The sequence below is a fragment of the Canis lupus genome, chromosome 20, assembly GCF_003254725.2.
Source record: "Canis lupus dingo isolate Sandy chromosome 20, ASM325472v2, whole genome shotgun sequence".
Taxonomy (NCBI): domain Eukaryota; kingdom Metazoa; phylum Chordata; class Mammalia; order Carnivora; family Canidae; genus Canis; species Canis lupus.
Genome location: NC_064262.1, coordinates 31,059,512 through 31,081,859, shown reverse-complemented (window position 1 = coordinate 31,081,859; position 22,348 = coordinate 31,059,512). Strand labels below are relative to the sequence as shown.

At 38.9% G+C, this 22,348-nt stretch overlaps 1 protein-coding gene across 22 annotated transcripts in view; it reads right to left on the bottom strand.

Moving 5' to 3' along the window:
- Positions 1–22,348, bottom strand: part of FHIT (fragile histidine triad diadenosine triphosphatase) — a 1,380,560-nt gene that overhangs the window by 252,498 nt on the left and 1,105,714 nt on the right. For 20 of the 22 annotated variants that reach the window (XM_049097821.1, XM_049097832.1, XM_049097822.1 and 17 more), the window contains 2 exons: positions 11,387–11,532; positions 9,017–9,046 (listed from right to left, as the gene is read on the bottom strand). In XM_049097821.1, coding sequence (XP_048953778.1) covers positions 9,017–9,046; positions 11,387–11,532 — 176 coding nt within the window. Of the gene's footprint in view, positions 1–9,016; positions 9,047–11,386; positions 11,545–12,855; positions 13,033–22,348 lie in introns of those variants that run through there. The other 2 variants (XM_049097838.1, XM_049097837.1) reach the window with 2 other exon arrangements.

Genomic DNA, 22,348 nt, shown 5'->3' with positions numbered 1-22,348 from the left:
ATGGTCATTTGCCCCTTCTGGGATTCTCCAAATTATCCCACGCTCTGAGTTTCTTCCTTGAGAGTGACTCTCATCTCTGGTCATCTGATGGCAAAGCCAAACTTGGAATCATATTTCCTCCTTCCATGGCTGAACAGTTTTGTCAAAATTATACTGCTAGAACCTGATTACATCTGAGAATTGATACCATTTACAACCGACAGATGAATTGAAGCACAAATAAAAGGCCCAGCTGGGTTGTTTTTAGGGCCCCAGCACACAAAGCATGATAAGAACATATTTTTTTCAGGAAACAGGTACTGATATGTGGACCCTACAGTGTGATATTTGAATGTGAACATTAGGATAAATGGATTTCACCACAAAGTAAAGGAGTATTTGGTTAGTTCGTTTTGTTCACTCAACATTGTTTATTCTTCTAAACCACTTTAAGCAAGATCAACAACCTAAACAACTTCATGTTGATTTTTCATGTATCATCAGGAACAAGAAGAGCTTCTTCAAGGGAATAAACTGCCAGGGGAAGAAAATGGAAGTTTTCATGAGCAGGACCCAAAAATATGATCTTTATGTTGAATGAGCCCAGAAGGAATTCAAACCATCAGTTTTGTCATCTCCTCCTGAGGTTTGGGACTCCTCTGACTCAGAAGGCTTCCAGAGACGTCCACCTCTAATTTCCCTAATCTTGGCAGATGAGTGGCTTCTCCACAGAGGGAATCTGCTACGAGACCACAGGTGTAGTATTGATGCTTCGTGACTCTTGAAGTTAAAATTTCAAAATTATCCTTACCCAGCACTAACGTAATTCTAAGGGAGGGACAGAATTTCTCACTGTGTTTGGCCCAAGAGTCATTACGGATTCTCACCAACCCTGTATTTTTCACTTAAATGTCATTAGTAAGGTCGTTATTCTAATTCTTCCATGTGTGTAGCTCTGCAGGTTGCCATGTCCATTATTCATTAAGCTGATTTCCATCTGACCCAGGCTCAGTCACCAAATCCTTACTATTCCAGCTGCTTTTAGATTCTAAGAATTATTTTATTAATGGCTTGAGCATAAAAGGCAAAGAGGAGCCCCTAAAAGGGACTGAATAACTAAGGATGAATATCGCAGCAAGAATTAAGCCTAGATCACTTTGACCAAAAATCAAAATGTATTTATAGAAATACAGAAAACAGCAGTTCCTAACTCTGGGCAACAACAGAGTTAACTGGGAATTGATACCATTTACAAAATCTATTTCAAAAGATTTCAAAAATCTATTTACTGGGCTCCATCATCACAGATTTGAATGTAGAAAGTATGATAACCAGTTATATGCTAAGAATAACAAAGGAAAAAGAATGAATTATAATAGTCATTTCTTGGTGGAAAACCCTCAGTGAAAAAAATATATATACAGAAAACTGTATAGTTTTTCAAAATCTATTTAAAATGTCAATGATGTTACAAAATATAAGTAATGTAATGAACAAATGGATACACATTACCCAACTTTAAAATATGATCTATGGTGTTGAAGGTCCCTTGATACCCCTGACATTCCACAGTTGCTTCATTATCATCTCCACTTGGGGGTATCCCAACCCTATGTGTGTCCAAATCTCTAAGCAATACACAGATCTGCATTTTTACATTTAATATAGACAGTAAGTAATCTGCTTCTATATTTTATTATTTTTGCTGTTAATAACTCCTAAAACAAAAGTTTGTAATATCAAACTGTATCTGTTTCAGCGACAATAACCAATTTCAACCAAATCACACATTATTTAATGGATGTTCCCTCCCCATTTGATATTTAAGGTGTGTGGTGTGATTTATAACAAATGGGTCGTTTAATGAGACTGACATGACCATATTTCATCAAAACTGAATCCTTGTCACATGATTGACTTTACCTTTACTTTCATTTTTCTTTTTATTCCTCCTCTCTTTTGTTTTTTGTTTGTTAATTTCCACAGGATTCACATTTTGGTGAAGCCAATTATTTAGATGCCACAGTTTCAAAACTTTAAATCTAGTATGAGCTGGTTATATGGAATTAGAGAATTTTACAAATTATTTCTCAGGCCTGAAATGCACGGAGCAAAACAGCAAGAGAGAAATTCCTTCAGTGCTGACTTACTGAGCACCTAGTATTCCACGGCAAAATGGCAAGAGTGAGTGATGGCATCAATAGAGGTTAGAAGGTGACTCTGAATAATTAACACCTTACCTTTATGAAGCATTATGGGGTCTACAGAGCACTTTGCTTTTCACAAGATATTGGACTTGACAGTGACTAAATACCTCCCCCCAACTAACATCAGGTGTAAAAGACAACTCCCTGGAATCTATTAAACATTGGCATTCAGAACATATCTGCAACATTTGTCACATTTCTGCATTACACATCTCAAAATAAATTTAACAGCCAAATATCCACTTTGCTTATGTCAGGTCCTCCAATTACTAAAGAAATTTGTTTGGTAGCACTAATGAAAAATTAAAGATCTAAAACATATAATTCTGCTACAAATTGATATACAGCAATAAAACAGCATTTAGTCTAGTTAACCTTCATCTGTATAATAAAGTTAAACAGAGAATTCTCTGGGTATTTTTAGGGAGAAGCCAGTATTATTCTAGGCAAAGCAAAATAATTTTTACAGATTAATCTATGTTGAGGGTGACAAAATATTTACAAAAACTCTCCTTGTGCTTCTTCCCCTGTGTTTACTGGGTGCAAGATGTTTTTCAGGCACAGCTGGCCACATGATATGGAGAGGGGGCTCTGAGACAGGCCTAGGTTTGAATTTCTGCTCTACTACCAGTCAGTCCCGTGTGGTTTGATAGGTTACTCTACCTCCATAAATCTTGGTTTCAAGTGTAAAACACCAATGCTCACTTTTAAGGGTTGTGAAGATTAAGTGAAAATGATAAAACCAAAGCAAACACTTATTCAGATATATTGCATGCTAAGTGCTGTTTTAAAGGCTTTTACATGCATTAATCCATTTGGTCTTCACAACACCCCTAGGAGGTAGAGTGTCACTGAGGTCCTTATTTGAGCAATTTACAAATGAATGGTGAAGCTGGAAAGGTTGACTTTTGCTGGGTCATACAACTGGTAGGTGACAGCTCTGAGATTGAAACCAGGCTGTATGGCTCCAGAGTCCTTCCTCACCATCAGTATATTGGAATCCTGATGATATTTCCCCTCCATCCTCATTCCATTTCCAGCATCCCCCATCCCATCTACCGAAGCAGACTGAAACTGAAAGAACAGAGGAAAAAAAAAAAGTAACTGGAAAACACCAGGGGGCTTGGTTAATTTTTCTTTCAGTGCTTTGCATGACATCATGCAAATTAAAATTAGCTATTTAAAAATGAAAAAACACAATGATTTGTACCTACTTACAAGAGGCTGGAGGTTTAGTAGGAGAGAGGAAGTTTCCCACAGGAGACAGAAAGGCTCTTGGTTTCTTCTCCTGCCTGGAGAGCCAGGCACCAGAGGTTTTGTTCCCAGATCACCAGAAGGAGAGGGAGAGTCAGAGACAGGTACATACCAGGAGGGAAGGGCAGGTTTGGAGGTATCCACTCCAGATGTACACCCAAACCCATCCCCTGAGCACCAAAACTGTTTTTGATTTACCAAATTCAGGCAAACTGGATTCATTCTGAGAGAAGAGAGATAAATTCTAAGGCAATTCCACAAGATAAAAGCTACTACATCCTTAAAATACTAATTCTTCTGGCAGTAAATGCAGGAATTAAGTATAAACATAGGAAGGCACTTTTTGTCATGGTTTTAATCAAAGGACAAAAGTTCTCTGACAAATTACAGCTCTTGTGAAATTTCTTTACAGATGAAAATAATAAATAACAGTCCAGTAAAATCATTTTCATTCCCAATATGTCAGTTTCTCCATTCTGTGCACACCAAATTTTAGGGATTCATTTGGGTTGAAAACAAGGAGCTATGGGGAGATTCCTCTGAATCTTCTCATTACTTTGATGCTAAGTGGCTGTGCACTGGACTAAGGCATGCGTGGGGATCACTTACAGTGTCTGTTAAAATGCAGAATCCTGGGTCCCACACCAGACCTACTGAATCAGCATAGGAGGAAGGCAGGTTTCTGCTTTGTGAAAACCTACTTCACGTAATTCTGAAGTATAATGTTGATTTAGAACCATGATTTACCCATTACTCTAGGGTAAATCAGAGGCTAAAAAAATATTAGGCTAGAGATAGTTTCCCCCAGTTAATAATGCAGGTTCCTGAATGTTCAACTGGCCACTTTTAAAATAATTTCAAGGTTGATAATCAAATAGCACAAGTCATGTGATTAAGTTTTCTCAAGAATTTAAGCAAAATGGCAAAAGCTAATAGTGGCAAGAATTCAGTGTGTAACTGTGAACTCATCAGTGATACAAACAGTCTCAGTTCCAAGTATATTCTTCTTAAGTCGTCTTTGCCTATTTTACAGATGAGAAAACTGAGGGTAAGGTTAATATTAAGATACATGCACAAGGTCCCAGGGACAGTATGTGATGGGCTGGGCCATCTATTCATGTTGGTTTCTCCCAAACCACCACTCAACAAAATAGGATTCTCTCCATTTGAAAAATGAAGACATAGATGTTCAGGGAGGTTAAGAATCCTGCCCAAGGTCACAAAGGAAAATAGTATAGCTAATATTCCCACGGAACCTCTGACTAACACCAAAGTGTATTAACTACTGGACTTCATGAAGAGCTAAAATCTCCTCAATGTCATGAACTGAAAAAATTATCAAATTTCCACATAGAACATCTGTTCTAGGACCATAGAGACCCCTCGGTGAATGAGACACTTTTGTTTTGGTTTTAATTTTTAAATCACACTTTTAAAAAGAACTCCTTTTCTTGCTCTTTCTCAAGCAATCTGAAAATTGCTAGCTAATATAGCAATAGTTATTAAGACACCTCCCACTGCCTTAGTATTAGAAAATTAAATATCTAAGTAGGGGACTCAAGTCCATAAATACAGAAAAGGGTAAGTAAGCATATCCTATAAATAGTTCTTATGAGAGTCTAGATTACCTGCCTGCCATAAATCTCTCTTTAATATATCTAAAACACCCTCCTTCCCAAAGATGCACATAGTAATTACTCTAAAAGATAAGTCACATTAAACTTACTAAGAAGCATCCCTTTTAAAGGGCAGAACACTGCCTTTAGTGATTTGGCTAGTTGAAATGACATTTTGGAATATGATTTGGGAACCTGATCACTGGAAATTCTGGTCTTTGTCAGTGATGCCTGAAAGACAGGGATTCTTGAGAGAAATCCTAGGAGACCTGGATCCCTGACTACACACTGAAGTGCAAGTACCTATTATCTGCTGCTTCATGTTAACTCAAGTTAGAAACTTATAAGTAGGGATTTATTCTATGGAGCAAAGTCCTGTTATCTTCCCCATAGCACCCAAAAGGGCCTTAGGAGACAATGACAAAATGCGTATGCTCAAAAAGCTTACGTTTTCGAGGGGCTAAGGAAATACAAGTACAGAAACAAAAACAACCACACAAACAAATTAAAAAACGGTAAAGAATGCATTGAAGGAAATCAAAGAAGGCAACAGGATAGAGAGTAAAGGCTTTAGCAGAGCCACTTCAGATGAGGGGTGGGAGTCAGAAAAGGCTAATAAAACAGTAGACATGTGGCTGTATGTGTATATACATATATTGTGATACATGCCTAAAAACAGACAAAAAGAGATTGTTTCTCAAGTCCGCAGGATGCCTCAACTGTTGTAACGATCAAAAGGTAGATAGCAGGGCTTTCCTACTTTTATATTCAAAAGGAAACTGAATAATGAACTGAGAAATATGAGGTCACTTTTTTACTTCCCTATTTTCCATTCCGGCTTACGAATTACTTACTAAGTAAGCGAGGCCATCCTTGTTCTTTGCAAAACAGAATCGAAAGCCCCTGAAACAAAAAACCCGGAGGTGGTACCATGTTCAAGAGTCTAACCCAGTGGTACACCTTCACTAACAATAACAACAGTTGCTTCAGGGGAAGAGATCATCGCTGGGCTTACTGTTATGACTACCCGGTAGGAGACACAAATGGTTTCGAACCCACATTAAGCAGAATGCCAAGAGTCAGACACACAGGCAAAGACGAAGCCAACAGTCACTGTGCGTTCCATGGCAGGCTGTCAAATGCTACCCTGAAATGCGCAACTGTGTGAATTTCAAAACATGAAATGCTCAGTCTTGAACTGCAGGATCCAGAACCAGAGAGCTGAATCCTGAAGGTGCTGCCCTGCTCCTTGGAGGGGCTGGCTGCCAGAAGGCTGGCTTCCACGCATCAGGGGGTAGGTGGCCATTACCAGCTTCTATTGTATCACCAAAAATTAATGAGGCTGATCAACGGCCATACTCTGAAAAGACTCATGTGGTGTGCTGTTCACCATGAAGATTCCCAAGCCGTGAACACAAAGACTGAGAATAAGAACTGGGAGTGTCAACTTTTTTTTTTGACTAACACCCGAATTAATTTTTATGCAGGTAGTATAAGGGCTGCACTTGGAAAAACATAGATTAGACATCTTCAAGTATGTGGACTTGGTCTAAAAGCACAGTTTTCAAAACTGTCATACGTCGAAGTTTTCATATGCATATGTGTGGTTGTTTTTGTTTAGTCATTTTATATTCCACAAGGATTTGAGAGGCCCCCCTCATTCATATTGGGGGAGTTCTGTGATTAGACTGGAAACAGCTGAGAGATGTCCAAGGCAATACAATCTACTAATTCAAACATACAGAATTGTTAAAAAAAAAAATAGTAACTTAGGTTAAATAACAATGCCGGTGGAGATAATAATCACATTCAACAATTTATGTACAAGTCTTATAGAGCAAGAATTACTCCACTGAAGTTAACAAAACCACTAACTTTTTTGGCCAGATAACTGGGACATAAAAAAGGCAGTCACAATTAAAATGAGATAGTCTGGGATGCCTGGATGGCTCAGGGGTTGAGCATCTGCCTTTGGCTCAGGGCATGATCCTGGAGTCCCAGGATTGAGTCCCACATCGGGCTTCCTGCGTGGAGCCTGCTTCTCCCTCTGCCTATGTCTCTGCCTCTCTGTCTTTCTCTCTCTCTCTCTCATGAATAAATAAATAAAATCTTAAAAAATAAATACAAAATAAAAAATAATAAAATGAGATAGTCTACAGCCATGGTACTCAGCCCTGCTATACTTGGTATTCATTGGATTTTTTTTTACTATGTTTTATTGCTATTTTTAATTGAGATACAGTTCAAATACCATAAAATTATTAAAATTATCCATGTTAAAATTGATTCAGTGGATTTTACAATATTCATAACATTGCAAGAACATCACCACCATCTAATTCCACAACATTTTCATCAACTTAAAAAGAAACCCTTATCCCTTAGCTGTCACTCCCCATGCCCACCTTCTTCCAGCCCCTGGCAACCATCATCTACTTTTGGTCTCAATTCAATTTGCCTGCTTGTATAGGGCATAATTTTAATACCCCATTTGGAATTCTAAAATGAAATTTTGAGATATTACATATATATTCCTATAAATTTTAGATATGTTTAATCTGTACATTGTACTAATCTGTGCATTCCATTTGATATGGTTTTTGCTTTCTCCCACCTTATTAGTGATGCTTCTATAACCATACTTCCAATGGCTGAAAGAATTCCATCAAATGCATAGGACATACAGCATCTAACCAAGTCTGGTGTTGTTAGAATTTACATTTGCATTCTGGATGGATTTTTTTTAAAAAACTAGCAACCAGGTTTAAACGTTGTGCTTCATATTTCAAGAAACAATTTCAGAAAGAAGCTATTCATGTTATACTCTTTTTGGTGTCTGCATGTTTAGAAGCCTGGCAGGGCGGGTGGACAGTGGGGTAGAGAAAGCCCTGAGTCCCCTCTGTCCCTATTACATCATGTGTCTGGAGCAATCAGGAGGCTAGCTCTTTCATATCACAAAGAATTTGATGGCAGTCCCTATAGGACATTTGTTCCTCAGAAGTACTTCCAAGACATTCTATTTTAAAAGTCTCACAGTAGTTCTGTTAAACATTAAAGCCACATGCAAATTAATATCAAAAAAGAACTGGGTTTTTTTGGCACTGTTTGGTGCCAAGCATTACCTTAGCCGCTCACAGCTAGTATCTCAAAACCATAAGACCTTATTTTGCTTAGTATGACATTAGCACCCCAGTTCGACTTTCTTCTGATTTCTAGCACTGAAAATAACCTTTTCTATGATTTAGGTGTAGGACCTAACTGCGGAGGAATTTGCATTTGTATGAAGGGCGCAGAAACCCAGCTTCAGAATCAGCCAGGATTTTATTATTTTATTTTATTTTACTAGGAAAGCAGAGAGTATCCTAATAAATCCTCCTTTCCTCTTTTAGCACACTTAAAAACCCATCTTTGAGCTCCACTGACTCCATTAAGTTAGAATTTTAGTATGAAACACAAAGGGAGGAAAAGTGCAGGTATATGGGTGGAGAGAAAAAGAGAGAAGCAGGGTATGGAGCAAGGGGAGAACCATGGGCAACCAACTGGCATAGCCCATTGCCCAAGAACAATGAGGCAGAAACAGAGTGTGTGTAGAACCCAGACACCTCAGCTTCACACACGACCTGCCAATCCACACAGGGCTCAGTGCTCTTCCCTAGACACTACTCTACCCAAACTCCTTTGACTTCAGTTTCTGTTTTCCAACTTCTTTGATTTAGCTTCTGTTTTAGCATTTACACAATAATAATTTTACTACAAAAGGTAAATGTCTTGTAAACTAATGGGAAACATATTGCTTGGCATAGTTTATAATGTCAGGATTTATGGCTCTAACACTGAGGGTCTCCCTGACCTCGGAGATAACATAATGAACCGGCAATGTGCTGCAAATGGCTCAGTGTGATTTTTATTAGTTCTCATAATTGCCCCTTATTAATTTGTATGCACATAATAAGCACTCACCTTCACAGTCTGTCCGGCTTCAGGGCCATCCTAGAAGTAGAAAAAAAGATAGATAAATAACAGAGGTGATAACAGATAGATGGTATCTCCTGCTTATTCAGAAATATCTCTCGTTAATAATTTAGATCCAATTTCATTGTGTGTTAATTTGCAGTATTCTCATGGGGACCATTCACTTCAAATGTGTGGGACCAGACAGTTCTCCATTTCCGCCGGAGAGTGAGTGAGAAGTTATGTATAAAGATGATATAAATTATCCAGTGAACCAACCCTCTTGTTACTTTCCGTGCTCTTTGCTCTTGGGTATGGTTTTAATTGCATTAAAGGAAGGATGGAGATGTTTGAGGAGGTAAATTATCACACCTTTTGGTTATCTTTAAATCCAATGTAGTTTAATTAATATCTGATTACTAGAAGTCTCTGCTAAAAAAAAAAAAAGCCTGCTATAAACATAATCCATTAAGCAGGAATATGAGCTGTCTTTTTATGGGAAGATCACACAAGAGTGGGCCCTCTCCAACTGTCCTGACCTTGGGGGAAAAAAGTAAGAGCATTCATTGTAGCTGATCCTTTTTCCCATCCTCAGCTCTTTAAGAGCCTACAAAACTATTTGTTTAGTTAAAAATGAGCCAACTTGCCCAATCACCAGTCACAATACAAAGCAAAAGCAAGTGCTTAGCTGGTGCAAGATACCAAAATGTCTATAACCAAAAACTGCAAAATTGAATTAGAATCTTGCAACTTTCAGCAAATCTTTCTACCTCTGTGACCCAGACTAATGGGTAAGAATGTTTGCTCTGGTGTGGTCAAGATTAAGGAGAACTGTGTATCAGTGGTTTTCAAACTCGAAGTCACAGCCCATTAGTGGGTCATGGAGGCAACTTAATGGATGGTGATCAGCACTAAAAACAAATCAGATAATATAACAAAAACTATTAGAGTGCATCGAAAGGGTAAATGTTGTTTTGTAAAACTGGTGTCCTTTATCTATGTATGTATCCATGGGGACGGAGGTTCATAGGATTGCGGGATAAATATCCTAGTGAGGTTCAAAGCTTTAAAAAAGTTTGAAAACACAGCATACATGAAAGTACTCCATGTGCTATGCACAAGTCAGTTCCTACGTTTATGAAATTTACTTTTTAGTAAATCATGTTAGATAACTAGCACTGGCCATTTCTAGTGAATGTGAGTCTTCTTCTATCATTTCATTTAACACTGACAGATGTCTGCCGTCACTTGCCTTCATTTGGTCTCTCTGAAACATGATTTGTAGCATAAGCTTGATAAACCCACCCTGAGCTTAAATACCTGAATGAAGGTGACTCAGATGCTTTGACATACAACACACACACACACACACACACACACACGCACACACACACACTGTATTTTAAAGGGGAGTTAACTCTCAACATAGACATGGCAGCAAAAAAATTTTAAGAAGCATTTAAGAGCATTTTTAGTCTGAGTCTTTCATAACCTGAAAAGACCAGCCTTCTTTATCTGTTCTCTTTGAAGGTCTATGGTGGGGAGATGAGGAAGGTAGAAGAAGGATTATAAATATTCTGCATAACTAAAGCACAGAGGGGCGAGGTCTCACATGATGGAATAACCCAATTCCTTACCAAGGGGTTACTGCAGAGTCATTTAATTTCAAGGCCACTAAGGACTTTAATTAGGTATTAATACCCCCTGCTCTTCCCACAGGGTATCTGAAGGGGCATAGGACATGTCATACTGATTTACTCAATTCCCACAGCTGATGACTTACCACAGACCTCCTTCTCCCACACTCTGCTCAACTTCTGCCTAAAGATCTCCACTGAATGGGGGGGGTGTGTGTGTGTGTGTGACTCATTTTCTTCCAGAGAAGCAGACCACACAGAATATTCAGTCAATCCAGCTTCATACCAATCCATTATTGATCACTGGGGCTTAAGTTAAAGAGAAAAGGAACCCTCTGAGGGCAAGGTCCCATCTAACTTGCATTTCTCTATTATTCTAAAGCAGAGCAGGGCTAGGCCCATGCAGTACTCAAAACATATTTACCACACAATAAAAATAACTAGTCTAATCCCAGTTCTAGTAAAAGATCTGGAATGGCTTAATGTCCATGAAATCACTTGTCTATTACTCCCACTTGCTTTGTAAACAACACTGCAGACAGTGCCTCAGCTGACATCCCGCAGTCCACCTTGGGGCCAGTGGACAGTAGGATGGTCCCAGGTTAGTAACACATTTTTCTGCTATTATGTAAGACACAAACAACCACAGCTGCCTTACCAGTGAGATGGCAGCTTAAAAGGGAGTCCAATGCTAAGATGTGAAAAGTTAGAAAAGTAACTTCTGAGCCATCTGTACACTCACCTGCATGGAAAATGTGAGAGAAGTTCCCTGGAAATGCTTCTCCACCACCATCCCAACTCTCTGGGTCGCCTGAAACAAATCTGCCACTTCATCCGGACGCAGGTCTCGGAAACGCTCCACCGGCCGAAGGGGACACACCAGGACATCTGTGGTGAGTTCTGTTAAGGCACACTTTGCTTGCTTTTGGTAGCATTTTTACCAAGAAGTTTATTGCCACAGTACTGAATCCCCTTGGCCCAGCTCCTGAACTCTCAAAGACTAAGGAATAAAAGAACAAATATTTACCAACCACCAAACTCCAAGAAGTTCAAAAAGAGCTTATAAACATGGTTAATTATATTTTGAAGGGGAAACAGTGGTGTACTAGAGAAAATCTTTTAAGAGAAAGGAACATTAATGTTCAGAGAGACTCAAGTGCTGGCTGAAATAATTATGCCAAGATGCAAAATCTATTCTGGACCATTATCTCCTGACCCCAATTCAAAAGCTCTGTCTTCTCAAGCAGCCAAAGGCACTGGGTTGGAAAAGCAAGCAGAATATCCATGATTAAAATTTTAATTTCAATATCTCTTTAGAGAAATATGTAATGAAAATACAATAGGAGTTGTTTTATTTATATTTAAAAGGAGTATAGACATTCTGAAAATGTACAGTAAACTTCATTTATAATAAGAGATGTACCATGTGGTGAGGCAATTTATGACAAATGTTCTCAAACTGATTATTAAGAATTCAGGAAGCCAGTTGAAGGTAAATCATTAATTTAAGAAAAGAGTGTTGTTTTTTTTTTTTAACTTATGCAGACAACACCATCTTAATGTATTCTCTAAGTCAGACGAGTCAACATACTTATGCTATTGGCCCAAACAAACAAGATCTAGGGAAAAATAAAGTAAGTTTGATCATTTGTTGGTGACAAATTAATATTCAATGTTACACCATCAATAACATTTCGGTTGTTTTTATATTTAAACTCCTCATATGTGTGGTTATATGCATACATACATATATATATTATATACATATATATTATACACACATACACAGATATATTAATTTTTGTTTAGTTTTCAGATACTAGCAGGAGAAAGAGTGCTCTAATGCTCTTTTCTGTTTCTTTCTTTTTTCCTTGTTCTTGTGGCTTTAAAAGAGCATGCTTTGCCTAAAGCTAAGCAGCTAAGGGGCATAATAAAACCCCAATTCTACAATTGCTAGTCTCACTAGAATATCAAGCACTGTAGCCCATCATACTGGTAGGAGTCAAAGCCCAAAGGGAAATGCACTAAGCTCAGCTGGGTGGGCCTGATTTCCATAAAAGAAGGGGGGGGAAGAAAGGGAAAACTGATTAATTTTGCTCATAATCAGGAAATTCATGTCAATGGTAAACTAGGAAAAGGAGCATTTGTTTAATCTGAGTTCATTTTTCAAGAGAGGAGAAGGGAAGCCTTCACCCACAGGGCATCAGATACTTAAAAAGATAATTATCCTTCTTTGGCAGGGCTGCTTTATTATCATGGGTCAATGAACCGTTTAGAAATGAAGAATTTCCTTTCATTTCCTTTTAGCAGATTGCCAGCCTCCACTCCCACTGAGTTGCCTTTTCTTTGTTAAAAGAGACCTTTTTCCATCATCCTCCTCCCAGCACCTCCCTCTCCTTCCTCCTCCCTACAAACTTCCTTAGGCCTTGACTTCACCAAACCACAGCAAGATGACAACTTTGCAAGCTTCCAACAATACCCATAATTGCTGTGGTGAGCTACATCTAAACAAACTGTCTGAGCAACCAGGTAGGGAAGGAAGGACATTTTACTGAAACAACAGCTAACTGTAAAAATTGTTGGAATGAATCTGAAATTCTTTGTATTTGATGTAACTTTAGGAATATCACTGACATCTGGAGGGTGTTATTTTCCCAATACCATACAAAATATTTTATTATCTGTTCACTTTCCTTGTCTGATGCTAAGGATTGGCTTGATCCAATGTTTAATGAACCAAAACATTTATGGAAGTGAATCAAAATGGCTGAATCTGTCAGCTGTTGTATCCTGTGTACACTCAACCGCAAGGTCATGGATCACACGCATTTATTACTTTAATTGAACGCTAATAATACTAATAACAACATGTCACAAAACAGTTGGACAGGCTAAACACATTCTCATTTAAGTGAATCTTTTTCACCAGCCCATTTAGGCCACATTGCCCTGACATATATAGTCCCTGAAATCTAAACCTTCATTAAGAAAACATCTTATCTGCACGTAACAAACCATGTTCCCATGTGAATGAGAAGATGAAATAGGGTTGACTTCTAAAGGTGCTTAATTGGACAGGTGTTCATGTAGGTAATCATCATCTTCATTCTGTTTAGACCCAGAGGATGGACCAACAAGCATCTCAACCTGGCAGTGGACACACAGGTAGGCTTCCCAGGACTCCAGAGGGAGGTAGGTGGGTCTGGAGTTACACAGCGTGGGGCTCTGGAGCTCCTGGCTACTGTGTGAGTCACTGACCAGACCAACAACAGACTCACTAGTCTCCCCAGGCCACTCTAGATACTAAATGGCATCAGAAAGTCAGGACCAACCCCCATCCCTCAGTTCCTCTGAAACCAGAGCCAGAAAGAGCCTATATGCCCTAACCTCAACACTTCCCCACTACTGCCTACCTACTTCCTGAAGCTTCTCTTCCCCCATCTTCCTCTACACACTGTACATCTGCCACATTTGCCTTCCTTCTGTTCGTCTAACACATTAAACTCCTTCCCAGATTGGGGGGCCTTCATCCCAGCTGTTTGTTCTGCCTAGAATCCAATTCCCCATGATCTTCACATGATTGCTTCTTTCTTATCATTCCAATTCTAATTCCAATACTATTCCCTCAAAGGAGCATTCCAGGACCACCAGTTTAAACTGCTACCCAGTTACTCTCTCTTCTGTCACCTTGTTTTCATCTTGCCATAGGCCTTGCCACCAGCTGGATGTTTTCTTGATTGACTACCTACCTGAATGAGAACATAAGCCCCACAGAGGAAAGACTATTTTGTTTACCACTGTTTCATCCCTCCCAGAACACCAGATTTAATAAGTGTTGCTGCAATGAGCGAATGCTTTATGAACCAGACCCTCTTATTGGCTACCTCTGAGTCCTAAGACCCTGACAAAATGGATACAATGTCCATTTATTTTCAACCATTGACATGAGATTGGGATGGTCTGCAAGATTTTTTTAATTCAAAGAGATTTGTTCTTAATATTTAGCCTAATTAGAACTAATGCTAGATGTGAGCTGGAAAAACATAAACTTATTTTTAATGTAAATTAATTACCACCCAAGCACAAAGGAAATGTAATGATGACGGTAAAGCCCTTGTTAAAAAATCTTTTATTTTTTATTTGTATTTTTTTAAAGATTGTAACTGTTTATTCATGAGAGACAAAAAGAGATAGAGGGGCAGAGACATAGGCAGAGGAAGAAGCAGGCTCCATGCAGGGAGCCCCATGTGGTACTTGATCTTGGGTCTCCAGAATCATGCCCTGAGCCGAAGGCAGACGCTTAACCACTGAGCCACCCAGGCGTCCCCAAAATCTTTTCATTATTAAAAAATATATAAACAAGTGGTTTCTAAATTATTCAGAGTCTCAGATAAATTATACCTATAAAAATGCTGCTTTATATTTAGGAATTGTAATTCATTTGTTCACTCTGTGAAAAGTAAGCACTGAATAGGTATAGACACTGTGCCAGGCTCTGGGAAGAGCAGAGGAGAACAGGAAGTTGCCTCCAGTTCAGGAGATGGGCATGGAAACAGATAAGTACAATACTATGGGAATTTCAGATGTAGGATTAGAAGATACAGAGACAGAGGGAAGCACCCAATGCAGCAGAACCTGGGACATCTTAGTAAGGCAAGTGTTCTGGGGCAACTGCGGGTGATTGAGTTTGTCTGAATATCCCATGCTCCCCAAAATAGAAGCAGATTCATAAAGGATTTAAAGCAGGTCAGCAAACGTTTTCTGCAATAGGCCAGATGGTAAAATTTTGTTTGGTGGGCTATATCCCTAGGCAGCTATAGACAAGAGAAACAATAGTAGGCATGGCTATGTCCCGGTAAACCTTTATTTACAAAAAGAAGAGGCCAACCAGATTTCGCCCATGGATCTAATAATGTCAACCCAAGGTTTAAAGGAATCACATTAGCAAGAGGGAACTAAAAGAAGTTAGAACTATTTGGGGGCCCATTCTTTTCCTAAGTTTGAATAACACAATAGTGTTATTTACGTAGCATACTGGACAAACATCATTATGGTACCTTAAAAATGATCACTTTCCAAGGAAAAACACCTAAGCATTATAGAGAAATTTCATGAATTTGTGTAGCACTTTTGATGCTTTTAAAGACTAATCACAATCAGAAAATCTGTTACGGTGATGATATCATCTAGATAAATCATGAGTGTTACTCCCCAATGCAATTAAAGGAGTTTCTGCCATCTTTAATAGGAAGAACAAAGCATATGATCTACAAACATATGAGAGCACCAGAACAGTATGTTATTCATAAATTCATTTGAAAATAAAAGCATTTTCTCAAAATAAGTGCATAAGCCTTGGAAGAAAACACCATATTGCGTAAAGATGATGGGTATCATGCACTACATGCTTCTCATAGACAAGCAACTGAGGGAAAGTAAATTAATTTTGAAGAACAGCAGACAGCTCTTGTAATTCTACTGCAACTGTTTGTATGCCAGTAGTTTTAAGGTAATATCACAGATGCCGTATAATTTAATTTAGAGATTCTTAGTCACTGTAAAGGGAAAATCCTGTATTATACATAGGCTATTAGAACACACATTCTTTTGAGTCCTCTTTGCTTGGGATTAACACCCCTGAAGAGACTTTTTAGCCAACATGCATGATAACCCTCATCATGCAGAAGTTAATCTGCATAATTAAATTTAATATATGTTTCTCCAAGACTCATCATGGGTGAAAACCTATGAAAGAGAGTATCAAATGGGATCTGGTGTCTCTCTATAATCTAAAGTAGAGAAGTCCATTTAGTGATAATATTCTTTTTTTTAAGAAGAGAAGGGAATAGTTAACAGTTTAGTTCCTGTGGTCCACAAAGAGATTCCTCATAGCAGAGGCAAATCAAAGAAGGCTTCCCAGTGGAAATGACACTTAAAGTGAATTTTACAAATTGGGGAGTAATTTAACCAGTGGATCGGCTGTGAACCCACTCATCCATCCATCCCACCACTACAGCCTCCTCTCAGTCCAGGGTTGCTAGTGCTAGTATTTAGGGTGCCAAGATGAACACAGCAGAGTAACTGACCTTGAAGGGTGCAACTCTGATGTCCCAAACTGTCTTGCAGTATAAACAGATCATCACAACAGAGAGAGATGAAGACTATTGATAGAAATCAGTACAGAATGTTGTGGAAGCACAGAGGGGCAAAATCTAACTCTGCCTAGGCGTGTGAGATAAACTTTTCAGTATGGTCTTGCATTTCAATTTTCTAAAATCAGAAACTATTTCTCCAAATTTGGACCAAGATCTGTCCTTGAAAATGTCCTAGCAACTTATGGTTCGCTTTAAAGAAAGTTGTCAGACATTCCTTCTTTGGACACAATCGCTGTTTCATTTATATATGTACTCTCTTTTACTTAGTCTTTCCAACAAACCCAGAAAGAGCTATTACAATTCCTATTTTGCAGATGAGGAAATTATAGCTTATAGGAAATAAGAAACTTGTGCAAGACAGCACTCTCAACTTGAGATTAAAGCTAGATTTCTGCCCAAGCCTGTCTGATTCCAAGGTTCATGTTATTAACCATAGTGCTATGACATTGTACCTTTTGTACTTTTGTACTTTTAGGACTCAGTGTCTGCCTGGCCTCTTATTAAAAGCGTGCCCTGAATTCCCAGAGTCTGTTTGGGGAAAAGAGCCACGCGTTTCATGAAACACAAAGATATTGTGCAAAACTGCTGATGGCTGAGACACACGTAGCCTGGGACGAAGAAAACAGAGGAGACACACAACCCCATCATGGGAGGAAGCCTCAGTACTGGGCAAGGGAAGTAATAGTAAGTATGCCCTCATCCTAACAGAGAACTGTGACTAAGGACACCAAGAATGAGAGAACCTCCTTGTACCAGGGGTTCAGCGGGAGGAAGAATGGAGGGATATGGAGCCTATATTTTGGTCCTTTCCTTTCTGCCCTCCTTCTTTCCCTCCCTCCTGCCATTCATTCATTCATTCATTCTAACTAACGTACAGTTGATTCAGATTACATTAGTTCCAGGTGTACAACACAATGATTTCCCAAGTTTACACTTAGATATGCTCACCACAGATGTAGCTACTACCTGGCCCTTTTCCATTTTTGAGGCTGGCTTGCATCAACGTACCTTTGGCTCCCCTGGGCTGGCAGATTCTGGAGGAAGCTTCACTACAACAGTCAATATCAATGGGCTAGGCAGACAGACACACTGAAAAATCCCACGGCCTGTTGGACAGTGAATGGGAATCGCTGACTCTTTCACACTGTTATTTATATGACCAGGGACCACCAGAAATTTGGTAATGCCTTTCCTTTCTCTCTTCCTTTCCACTCACCACAAGCCCAGGAGTGCCTGTCTCTGTCCTTTGGATGTAAATACTTGGGGTGTTTTTACCACACTGAAGCAATGATGACACAGCATGCCAGGTCCTGTGCCGAGCTCCTGGTGGCACACAACTAACCCAGAACACACACAACGAAAGAAAGAAATCTAGTGGGAACTTGTACTAATCAAGTACCTGAGGTTGGTGCGGTAGATTATTTACAAATATTACCACTAAAGTCCCTCCTATCCCACTTGCCCCTTTGCAAAGTGACTTTGTTTCTCTTCTCATCAAAAGTGGAAGTCTGTTTCCTCTCCCCTTGAATTTTGGCTGGCCTTGTGACTTGCTTTGATCAGTGGAATGTGACAGAAGCTTCACTGTGTGACTTTCTAGGGTCAGGCCTTAACAGACTTGACAACTTCTGGGTTTTGTCCTCTTGGAACAGAGACTAAAATGCTGTGAAAAGCCCAGGTGGCCTGCTAGGGAATAAGAACCACATGGAAGAGAACTCAGGTACCCTAGCTAAGAGACATAACCAACTGTTAGAACTTTTCCAGTCATAGGAGACCTACTGACTGACTTCCAACTTCTCTATCAGCTGTCTACTTCTGCATTATGACAACAAACACACACACAGGTTTAAAATAGCACTACTTTGTTTTCTTATCCTGATTCTGTGGGAGGTTTTTGTGCTTGTCTCACTCATGCAACTGTTTGCAGTTGGCATGTAGGCTTGGGGCCGGGCTCAGCTGGGTCCTCTGGGGCCCCTCACTCCACATGCCCTTTCATCCCAATCCAGAGGCAGAAATTCTAACAACTCTGAAGGCTTAAATTCTCCTACCTTCTATTGGTCAAAGGAAATGACAGGCCAGCCCAGGTTGAAAGTAGATAAATAAATTTTATCTCCTGATGGGGGAGCAGAAAGACCACACTGAAAAGAGGTAGGAGCAGTAGAAGTCCTAGTGCATTGGGGGAGGGAGGGTCATCACCATAATAATCGACCACAGATGGTAACTGAAAAGAAGTCCTGGAGATTTTATAAAAATGACCGGGTGCCCAAAGTATCTTAGACATCCTACTGAATAGATACTACCATGGCATTTTTGCAGCCGGGACAGGTCTAAAATATTAACCTTCAATTATTATTACAGCAATATCTTCCCTGTTGGATGGGGAAAAAACGGGGAAACAGAGTGTTTAATTGATATGCTCAAAGCCACACTGATGCACAATTGGAATTGAAACTTTGCTGTCTGACTTCCCAAACTAAAGCTCCTTCCATTACACACAAGATGACAAAACGTTGCACCTCTGCCACTACGTTCCAGTGCTAAGCTCACGGCAGACGTCAATAATCAGCCACATAATTCTCTCCTTGAACCACAGAGACTCAGATTCCTTCTCAAGCCTGCCTTCTGAGCAGTCATCACCAATCAGAGTAGGCATGTAACAAGAGATGCAGGGGTCATTTCTGTGGCCTCTTCTCCTTCCTCAAGAACCACAAAAATATCTGCAGATGCCTGGCAGAGTCACAAACAAAGAGAAATGCTGCAAAAGTGAGAATCTGCCCAGCTACATCAAATGTTCATTATGTTGCTACATTTTTATTCAAAATAAATTTGATAAGTTTAAAATTTGCTCATCGTGGATAATAACTGATGATCTAAAAAATAATTTTATGTGCATTTCTATAACAAATATGAAATGTTTAAATATAGAGTCATGACAGAGAAATGGAAATGTACTGATTCAGATGATTAATTAAAGAAGACAGCAGAATATTATTCTCGGAGTTGTTCAGACTTGCTCCCATTTATTTTTCTATATCTGATCTATTCTAGGGATTCAGAATATAAAAGTCACTAAAATAAATCAAACCATCAAAATATCATTGATTCTGATGAGGCTGATTAGCATGTGCATATATGAATATGGAGGAAGTCAGTATCAAATAATATGACGAAGAATTAGTCATTCTTTGGAACTAATAAAAAAGTAGAGTGCCTATTCATCTCTACTGCAGATTAGTATGTAGTTCAATGACAAGCAAGGAATTTCCCAGTTTGCACGGTAGACTTCTGGAGACCCTGTGTAATGAGTTATTTGTTCTAACAAATAATCCTAGCCCTTGCAAATGTTTAAAATAATTCATAATGTCACTTCAAAAAACAACAGAACAGGATGGACTGTGAGGTATTTTTTAAGAGGAGATTCAATTTATTTGATTTAAATACCACAGTTACAGAGCTTTGAATCAAAGTAGGTGACATCTCAAAAAGTAATCTACTCTTCATAATGTAAGCACTTATGTGACTTTTCTTATCAGAAAGGTAGAAATATTATCCTCCAAATTAAGCTATACAATTCTAAAGAAGAAACTTGCCAGTTTGGGCCACATCTTTCTTCACTGGATGTTAACATATCCACTATATAGTAACCCAATGAAAACATCATAGGATAGTCATCAACAATGAGCATAAATGGCATGAATATATTTTGAAGCAAATTTGATTTCCAGAATATAATAAATTCCAGGTGATTAAGATAATGACAGTGGTCTGCTCATTCCTGGATTTCAGGACAAATATCTCTTAAATATCCATGAGAATTCTCATGTTTTGATCTGGACCATGCTCTGGGCCAAGCATACAGCGACAGTGAATCTTTAGTCATCTGGAGGAAGGGAAGTCAGGTATCCTTCACTAAGTAGATCTGCCCTGAGCCATCCTCCAATCTCCTATACCAGTCTGGATGCTGAAAGGTAAGAAACACATTCAAAGGGAGAAGTGAACATGTGGCCTTCAAAGAAAGTAAAATCAAATAGGAGCCTGCAGCTTGACAGCAATGTGGTACAGACTCCTTGGTTCAAATTTCACACATAATTCTGTATATTTTTCAAGGCAAAGGAATGTTATTGATTATCCTAAGAAAATCAGAATGGGAAAAGTTTATGCTTATATTAAATTAAATATGTGGGGCAAAGTAAATAATATCAGAAGGAGAAGAAAAGAACATACAACATTTTTTTTGCTGCCTACTATGTTCTAGTGATAATCAGTGACCTTTTGAGATAGATAATATCACCTCCATTTTTGCAGATTCAGAAATTCCAGCCAACAAAGTGAAATGACACACCCAAAGTAACACAATTATAAAGTGAAAATCTTGGCTAAGGCCATGTGGTAAAATCATCTATGCTGTTTCAATGCCTCCAAAGTCATGAAAGTCTTCATGTGTCTATTGCAGTGTGCACTACAGTGGTTCACCAGAACACTGGTTTTATGAGATGTTATCACACATTATACAGGGGAAGAAATGTATGGTCAAAGTCAATTAAAAAGCACTGGATTAAATGAAGTAAAACAGTTTTTTTTACAGCAGTACACATGAGGATATTTAATGGGCTAATGTGCATTCTGACTTCTCAAAAAGTAGAGATACCATGCAGCATTTCTCTTATTTGCTTAAAATAAAATTATTACTATTACTATTACTATTACTACTACTACTACTACTACTACTACTACTACTACTACTAGTTTATAGAACATTGCATAGGACAAATGTTCCAGGGGATGTTCTTTGGGAATCCTGACCATCATTTACCTCAACACAGAGGTGCCTGCTAAAGATTGCTATTTTTTTTTAAGATTTTACTTATTTATTCATGAGAGACACAGAGAGAGGCAGAAGGAGAACCAGGCTTCCTGCAGGGAGTCCAATGCAAGATTCCATCCCAGGACCCCAGGATCATGACCTGAGCCAAAGGCAAATATGCAACCATTGTGTCACCCAGGTGCCCCAAGACTGCTATTTTTAAACAACAAAAAAATAACATCCTGTTAATTCACATGGGCAAAGCAAGAGGGCATTCTGCTAAATGAAATATGCTGACAAGTTGAGCATTAAAATATATCTAATGGACTATGAAGGTCACTACTGTTGTTAACCAACTATTTCAGGTTCTTTCCATAACCAGGCACAAGATAGGATTATACTTCCTGGATCCTTGTGGTTTAGATGAAGCTGAAGCTGAATTCTGGCCAAAGAACTGTGAGCAGAAGTATATATGTCACTTATGGACTAGAGCCCTTAACTGCAGTGTGAGACCCCAAAGCTCTCCTTCCTTTTCCATGGCAACCAGAAACTTCCGTTGTGCAGTCAGACTGGACTGGCCTTACAGGTCAGCAGGGGGCTCTGTTCATCATGTGTTCTCAGTGACTAGAGCAAGTCTGCCAAATAGGTTTCATCTCTTTTGCTAGCTCTCAACTAACCTGTAGTAGCTGCTTCGAGCGATATTTTGAAGAGGATTCTAAAGCCTTGATAGGAATCAGGAGGAAAGAAT